Genomic DNA, 8,848 nt, shown 5'->3' with positions numbered 1-8,848 from the left:
GAAAGGTTTGTTAAGCCTTACCAAAAATACAACAGAAGACTGAATAGAGAAAAAGGTTCTGGCTCTGGGAGCAGAGGATTTCCCCACCCTGTGCTCACCCACACAATGGAGATTTGGCCTTTTAACCCTTTAACCCCTCCCAAAGTTCTGTCCATGGACCCCTTCTTCGCTGTCCAGTGGTGGAGATCTCTTCCTCAAATCCTGACTGGAGCTCAGATGTCACCACAGCGACAAGCCAGCCCTGCCAGATGTCCCTTGATAGCCACACAAGGGGGTACAACAGAACTATAAACCTATAAAACTTTTCTTAACCTAAAAACATGATATTTGTCTGTTAATTGTGAGAGTCAATCATCACATTACTCATCTATCACACTAAAACCCATGAAATTTGCAAAGACATTAAAACACACCTTTGCTAAAAATTTTAATTTGGAAAACAAAGCACCATAATTTATTAACAAACAATGAAACCAGCATTGTTGGACACTGTAATCTGGCTTAGAAATCTTTTATTATGTATATTTGATGCTTTGAAGTACTGAAGTGTTGCAAAGCTAATACACCAGTACCAACATAACAATTTAGCAAGTATACATGTGTGCCAAACTAAATTGAATATATTTCAACCAGTACAGCACTTTAAAACAACCTGGTGTGTATAAAATTCTTCATTCAGTAACGTCCTCTTCTGGAACAACTTCCAAAAGCATCTGGAGGTGCATAGTGATGGGCTCTGAGGAAAAGATGTATTGTTAGAGGCTTTATAAGAACTTTCAATTCAAACTCTAAGTGAGAAAACTATTCTTCTGTGTCATTGTTTTATTATCTGTATTCCTATTTCAAAATGAAAAATAAAGGATGGGGAATAAACAGCCTTAAGATCCAAACTACAGCATTCCACATTTCCAAAATTCCATTGTAGTACAATGCTTCCAATTACATAATTAAAATTATAATTATAATTATTACATTATAATTAATAATCCTGGGGACAAGAGAGACAGATGATGGGTTTTTTAATGTCTGTAGAACTACTACTGCTGTTGTATGCAGCTAATTCCAATTAGCCTCTTAGAAATACCTGTGTATCCTGTTTTACCTGAGATAATATCTGAGTTTCTTTAGGGATTATGCAACCAGTTCATAAATGGTCATGCTGGGTTCTTGCAGCTTTCACTGTACTCAGCCCTGGGATTAATTTTTATCTTAATGCTGTCAACATTTTCTTTAGTAAAGATAGTGAAATGAATAATCAGAGGTAAAAGCCCAGTGTTTGGTGGCATAATAATTTGTCTGCTAATCTTCAGTTAATGGCTAAAGCAATGTTTTGAAATACAGATAACTGAAAAACTAACTTTAACTGTTTCTTTGTGCTACTACAGTGATGTGTTGTTTTTTGTGAATTAAGTTTAATTTTTCCTCAAGTCAGACATTATTTCTTTTCAACAGCAAGGAATGAAATCCAGTCTTCAGTAAAGCCCACTGCATGCTAGGGAAATTGCTTCCCTCCACATTCTGCTCACATGCTTTATGTGAAAAATGCATATTATATGATTGGCTCTTCACAAATATTAAAATTAATACTATATGTATTATGTTAGAAAGTTATGCTGTATTAATCTCTTTTAAGTAGTGCTGTATTAATATCTTTTAAGTAGTGTGGGAAATATAGTTTTTAGGCTATAGCATAATATTAAAATAGAAACTATGTGATGTAAATACTTTTTGTAACTAGCACAAAGAATGGATAAGATAATCAAGAAATTCTTCACATTGTTCTCTCTGGATAGAGATAACAGCAACAGACCCAGAGATCCCAGGAGAAGAATTATTCCCTCCTTACAAGGAGTCCTCAGACTTGAGGAACCAAGAAGGTTGATTTACAAGATGGGGAGGGGGGGAAGCTGAAATTAAGCAGAACCACCCTGGTTTGAAAGGAATGTTTAAATCATGTATGAGATATATGAATATGCAATAGGCTATTGCTTTTAAGGGGTAATTCTTTGTTAGCAAGGTGTGCCTTTTGGCAGAGTGCAAAGCACCCAGACGTCCAAAATTCTTTGCTTTTTATTGTCTCTAATTGTCCTAATTTTTATTACTATTTTCATTACTATTAAACTTCTAAAATTTTAACAAAAGTGAATGGCATTTTTCACACTTTAGTAGGGATTGACCAGATAGTGAACTTTAGTATTCTAATTAATCTCAAGTTTAGCAAATGTTGGGTTTACTTACTTGATATTTTTTGTGCCCAGCTGAATTTAAAATGAACAAAAAGTGCATAAACTATAAGTCCACTAAGTATAAATAAAGTACAGTACAAATAGGGCAGTTCAGGTGCACTGATGATTGGTGCCAATACCAGCACAATTGACACCAGTGTCACTATGACAGGAATGATGATGGGGACCTGCAAGATACAAAGAATAAAATCACTTCCTCATTCTTTAGCTGTTTTTACAGAAATTGCCTGTATGAAAGAATATTTTTATTGCCTTATGCATTTTTTACTTTAAAATTTTCTGGAATCAGATGGGGCAACTGAAGGAGTAGCAGAAATATGGGCAGGGAAAACTCTTCTGCCAAATTATCCACTAAGATCTCTTATTTCAAATTGCAGTGTCCAAGTTTGCATTTTAATAAATGTGGGAACTGACATGCAATGGCCTGGGGTCTTATTTGGGATATTCTTTCAATGGCAGTCTGCTGACTGCAATTCCCCATCTCTGAAATTTTGGCTTTTGCCCTGTGGTCTGTGCAAGTGAAAATCAACATTCTGTAATCTTTTCCCAGTCCTTATGACTTAGTCCTGGTGCAGATCTGCTGTTAAATGGTTGGATTTCAGGTAAGGGGAGTAAAAAACAAGGATAGTGCCCAAGGGAGCTGTTTAAACATCCAGATACTGAGTGTGAATTCCTGCTCCAGCATCTATGGAATGGAGGAAAAGCCATGCAGAACTTACCCTGATAGGTCTCTTGAGTTCCTTCCTTGTAAACCTCATGACAATTAGTGCAAGTACAGTTAAACCATAAAATATCCAGACTGCAAAACTAAAGTAATTTATGAGGGAATCAATGTCACCAGGAATAATATAAATAATAGCAATGGCCCCCTAGAAATGAAAACAAAAATTAGTGTAGTCTCTTATAGAAGAAGGCTGAATTTTACTTCTGTTTCAACACAGCTGCATGTGTGATGTTCCAGAGTATGAACTGTGAATGTTTTTGCTTAAATATTTGGGTTTAAATGCATTGCAGCACCTCTAAAGGTTGTGACTGCTTCCTGCCAACATGTGGTTATTTTTGTGTGCAATCTTAATTCCATTTTAAGTCAAAATGCTTATAATTTTTATGCATTAATCTGTTTTGTTGTTGACTGACTATCTTGAAGATATAAAACATATTTTTAGGTTTTTAATACTACTGGGATTGAAAGGAATGAGGAGGAGGTGTCTTTACAAACAGACTGTGGGCCTGAGGGTAGATAAGGCCAGATATGGAGAGGTGAAAGAAGCAATGGGCAGAACCATAAATTCCATAGGAATTCCACTAATTGACACAGACTGTTACTCACTCAAGACTGTGCTGCATCTCTGCATTTAGAGAAGAAGAACAGAGACATGAGGAGAAAGAAAAAGCAGGGGTCTGTATTAGAAATGAGGTCTGTATTAGGTGATGTGGGAAGTCTGTACCTCCCAAGTACCTCAGTCAATGGGAAAAGAGAGAAGGGAAATGTGGCCAGGAAATTGGGATTAAAAGGAGGCTGCGTCCTCCAATAATTTGAGAGACCCCAGGGGAAATGCCCCATGGCCTCTCCCTTTATTCAAATAAAGTTATGGGACTCCTCTGTCTCCTTTTTGGCCATAAACCTCTGGTGTTTGTGGATTAATTTTCCTGACAGGATTGAATAGATCTTGTTTTGCCTTGAAGATAAATGGGTAAAATAAAAATAACAAGATGTTGGAGATTTATTCTTAAATGTATTTACTGACTGGACTTTTTTTAGTGAGAATTAAATTTTCTACATGGAGGAAATATTCCTACATGGAGGAAACAGGGTAGTGATAGCTTGCTTACAAGCATCCTGTGAAAGGATTCCCTAATATTACCCATTAACATTTTGTTCTCATGCCATTTTGTTCTTAACCATTTTGATTTTTAAAGTCCAGTTCTGGAACAAATATGTTCAAATTAGAGAAGCTGGGGGTTTTATGTAATCTTTTTTCCAAAATGCATTTAGCATTTTTCTTGTCTAGATAGTTAATGATAGGTGTCAAAACTGCTTGTAAGAAGCTGTGAAAGTAGGTTTTACTGGAGAATTTTGGGTGATAGGTGATGATTATTTTTCTGTATTTAAAGATATACTTACATAAAATATGATGGCAGGTGCTGGAGTTAAGTGCTTGACACTGATGTAGGACAGAATCTTCAGCACGTGCCCCTCACGACCTGCAACGTATACAAGTCTGGCAAAACAAAAATGAAGCAGTGCAGTTAGTGTGGCTTTAAAAGGTGTTACTGAGAGACATCCAACTAATTCCAACTAATTCCAGGATTTTCTTTGATATGCATTGGGATTTAAAGATTGTAGCAGTTCAAAATGAGGGAAATTAAATAACCAGTATTAAAGCAGTGAGCTAAAACAAATTCTGAACAGTATTAAAATAATGCACTTGGAACTAATTTCAGAATTAGTACTGAAAATTATTTTGGGAAATGTTACCAACTGTGTCTCTTTTAATTAAATATTTCCTTTTTCATGTGTTTCATACCAAAAAGGTACATTGACAACCTTTTGTCAAAAATGGTCTTTAAAGCCACATTGTGTTCAGATGCTTTTGAAATCTTAAAATATTTTAAATAGTAAATGGAAGTGCTGAACAACTGACAGAAAGGAGTAGCTTCTCAGGAACCTTTGCTGGTGTAGTGATATTTTTACTGGTAACTTTTAACTGTTTAATTCTCAGCTTTAAAATTGATGAGAACTGTAAAAACCTTCTGTGCTATAGTGGTATACCTTCATTGAATTAAGAAGAGACAATATTTTCTAATTTTTCATACCTGAATAGCCACTGTTTCTTTTTGAAAATTAAACAATATAGTTAGATTTACAGGCAATTTCAAATTACATTTTGTGTAATGTGGACCAGACCAATGTTCTTATGTCTGTAGATACATAAGAATATAAATTTTTCCATCCTTCAGAATCTTTCATGAAGATATTTAGAATGGGGACTTACCTGCCTGCAGTGAAACAGGTGCCATTGGCAGATCCAAGTGTGGAAAATACCACAAAGAGAGGAACTATCCAAGAGGCTGGATAAAGGACTCTATCTCCAAATGTCTGGGGAATGGGATTAAAATTAATCACTTTTGTCATTTTAATTACCATTTAGTATATTCAGTAATGTTGGAGCCTCTTTTTAAGTAAAGTAAATGGGTATCTGAGCTGTGTTACCCAACAAATCCATGTTGTATATTTTGTGTAGTTATTAAAGAATATTCTGCCAAATAAGGACCTGGATTCATTCACTGACCACTATGAAGTGGAGTGGAGTGTTATTGTCTGGATGTTTAAGATGCAACATCTGTAGGAAGCATTGGAAGGCAGATGTAAAAACTACACAGAAATTAAATTCTGTTAAAGACCTGCTTTGGGATGTGTCTGCAAAGACAGAAGGAGGAGATGGCATTGCTGCAGAGCTCTGTCCATCCTGGAAGCTGCTTTCAGCCTCTCCAGGGGGAATAACATCAGCAGTGACAGCCTGAGATGGGGCAAACAAGGACAAACTCCCCTGGTCTTTCACCACATTTGAGTTTTCACCTGTGGCATGGTTTGTTAGTTCTTGCTGTAGATCTCAGCTAGGTACCTTGTCCAAAGGAATTTGAATTTAAATGTTTTTGACAGGCAGGTTTAGTTTTTAGTTGGGTTTTGGATTTTTTTTAGTAAGTCAAGAATGAAGAGATTTGCTTTTGCACAAGTCTGGCATCAGTGATGTTCCTTGGTCCAGAAGTGGGGCACTCAAAGGCTGCTGGCAGCTGTAGAGACCTCTCTGCTCAGAGCCAGTGCTGAATTTTGTTAATTCATTTGTTAACTGATCAGTTCAGTGCTGGCTGCTGTGTGCTGTTCAGATTGTAAGTCTAAAGGTGCATTGAAAGGGATTGGTTCTTATACAAGATTTAACTTCATACATTCTCTGCTGTACCTTTTGGTGCAGACATGCTGCTGAAATGCACAGAAGAGCTAAATTTTAAAAGCTTTTGTTTTACAATTTTTAAAATAAATTTTTATTTAGTTTTTATCTTTATTTTCAAAAATTTTTAAGCATTTCAACATTACTTCTTCACTGGGTTAGACTATTTTATATATACATAATACATATTCTAATTATTTTTATTAGTTTTATTAATTAATATTATATTATTAAAGAATATGTATATATTATGATATTTTATTATTTTATATTTCTATATAAAATAGATATTAATATTATTATATGTGACAAGCATTTTAAAAAAAAAAATATATATATATATATATATTTAACTGCTTGTCACATACTGTTTGTTTTTCCCAAAAAACAGCATTAGGAGAATTGTTGCAGGACCTCAACAGCTGTTTCAGAGACACGGAAAATTGACTGAGTGGAACTGAAGGAACAGATGTATTTTTAATGGCTTAAGAAATTTCTGTAATTTCTACTTTTACCTGTAAGAGTATGTCTTGCAAAAATGTAAAAATCCTATCTTTCAAATTTGTTAAGGAATAAAAGCCCAAAAAGAATAAGGTGGAAGTGACTGATGGACTATTTGCTGTTATCTCCATAACAAACTCAGATCTACTGTCCTTTGGCATGTGCTCCTTTCTCAGAAATACTGGGAACACTGAAAATGGCAAAGCAGCTGTCAGATGTTATTTCTCTTTCCATCTTTTTGATGCCTATGGAAAGCAGTCCCCCTCCGACCTGCAATGTTTACAAAATGTTTGCAGAAGACTTTGTTACTTTTGCTTCCTTCTTTTATTCCACCTGGAGATGACAGAACTACTCTGTCAATTTGGCATTACTGGCATTTTAGATTAAGGAATGATGGTAGCTAATGGGGGGAAAGGTGGCACTAACAGCTTAGACTAAAATTAATTTTATCTTACAAAAAATTAATGGAATTTAATGGCTCCCATGACTTCAATGCAGATGTTCTATTACAAAATTAAGTAACTTACCACAGCAACAGCCTGGGACTGCAGGAGCTCTGTTGAAGTCATCACAGTGAAATAGGAAACATTTATCAGAACGTAACAAACCGTGACCAAGGGGATTCCAATAATTATAGACAGTGGCAGATTTCTAAAGAATGGAAAAGTAAAACCCCATCAGCATTGCTGGATCACTGCTACAGTTGTCATAGTAAGCTCTGGATTCTTACATTTCCTATTTACTTTTTTTTTTTACTGTAGAGCTATGGAAATCAGGATTGTAAAAAATTACGCAAAGATACAAAGCCTGTAATAATAATTAGCTAATTAGCTTTGTCTGTTAGTGCTCAAACCTTGAATGAGAGAATATTAGTGCTTTTAAAAAACAACCCAAAATATATGCTTGCTTATAGAAAAATATATAGGGTTTAATTTCTTGCCAGTAAAAAAACACTGCTTTCCTACACAGCTTTACCTGTAAGGATTTTTAAGTTCCTCTGTGATGTAATTGAGTTGATTCCTGGAAGGAAAAACATTCTTAGAGTATTTCAGCAGTCAGGAGTTTAAGTACTATACTATGAGGGGAGGCTATTTCTTGTGTTATTGTTTTTAATCTTTTCAGTTTTAAAAAAAAATTGTAAAATCAATCTTTTAAGTAGGAAAACTGCAGGACAAAACCAATGTGAGCTTCTTATTCAAAAGTCAGCCTCTTGATTCACCATCTCTTTCTGCATTATCTCAAATATCTCTGAGATTCTGAATCTGGATTAAAATATCCCAGAATAATCAAACAAAAGTTTGGCAGACAGATTTCCAAAATTGCCTTTCAACTTCAAGCTTTGCAGTATCTGAGTCTTTTCAAATAAAAGCACAAGTGTGCTGGGGCAGAGAGAAAAGCAAGTCTGCTGCTGTTTCAGAGGGGTTCTGTAAGTCACACTGCCTTTGGAAAACAGGCATGGAAACCTCTTGAAGGATTATACCTATCTGAATTATAATTGCCAAATACCCATTTTTGCTCGAGTGTGTAGACCAATTGAAACAAGGTTTTTATATTCATCCACTCTGAAAATCTGAAGTTAGTATTTACAGTTCAAAGGCAAATTTTCAAATGTTAGTGCCTGGTGGTTACATACACAAATAATTATTTAGGGATCAGCTTCTTTGCCCTCTTAAAAAGTCCATGTGAGTGCCTGAATTAGCAGACTCATGCCTGAGTTGAGACACTCAAGCTTGGAAACAGAACCTAGAAAAATCATCTATTTAAAATAAATTCAGTTTCAAAAGCTTTTAAATGGGAATTGCTGCGTGGTAGACCAAGATTATATCCTTATTTGCTCCCAAAGTACTGACCTATATACAGACTTCTGCAGTTTGTACATTTAAGAATAACAATGGATTTGTGCCAACAGAACTTTGTGCCAACTGACATTCCCTAAGAAAAAATCTGCAAGGTGAACCTTATCATTTCTGACACAAAGTTCCTTTTTAGGTTCTCCTGGACTAATCAAAAACCTCTATATATTTCACAAGAAATGGAGTTTGATGGGGTACTCTGCAGGGAAAGCTCTTTTGTCCAACACAATGGAATTAAATGTGGTATATGCTCCTCATTACTGCAGTATCTAAACACCTTCAGCACCACAGCAGTAAT

The 8,848-nt window shown here is 35.4% G+C and overlaps 1 protein-coding gene across 1 annotated transcript in view; it reads right to left on the bottom strand.

Moving 5' to 3' along the window:
* Nucleotides 1-318: 318 nt before the first annotated feature.
* SLC7A9 (solute carrier family 7 member 9) overlaps nucleotides 319-8,848 on the bottom strand; it is a 15,279-nt gene continuing 6,749 nt past the window's right edge. Inside the window, exons 10-16 of the mRNA XM_005431069.2 lie at nucleotides 7,673-7,717; nucleotides 7,225-7,348; nucleotides 5,243-5,346; nucleotides 4,372-4,468; nucleotides 2,966-3,115; nucleotides 2,239-2,413; nucleotides 319-736 (exon numbers count right to left, since the gene is read on the bottom strand). Coding sequence (XP_005431126.1) covers nucleotides 672-736; nucleotides 2,239-2,413; nucleotides 2,966-3,115; nucleotides 4,372-4,468; nucleotides 5,243-5,346; nucleotides 7,225-7,348; nucleotides 7,673-7,717 — 760 coding nt within the window. The 3' untranslated portion in view covers nucleotides 319-671. The remainder of the gene's footprint in view (nucleotides 737-2,238; nucleotides 2,414-2,965; nucleotides 3,116-4,371; nucleotides 4,469-5,242; nucleotides 5,347-7,224; nucleotides 7,349-7,672; nucleotides 7,718-8,848) is intronic.

This window comes from Geospiza fortis, unplaced genomic scaffold (genome assembly GCF_000277835.1).
Source record: "Geospiza fortis unplaced genomic scaffold, GeoFor_1.0 scaffold1194, whole genome shotgun sequence".
NCBI classification, from domain to species: Eukaryota; Metazoa; Chordata; class Aves; order Passeriformes; family Thraupidae; genus Geospiza; species Geospiza fortis.
The sequence above is the reverse complement of the archived record's forward strand: the minus strand, read 5'-3'. Positions and strand labels throughout refer to the sequence as shown.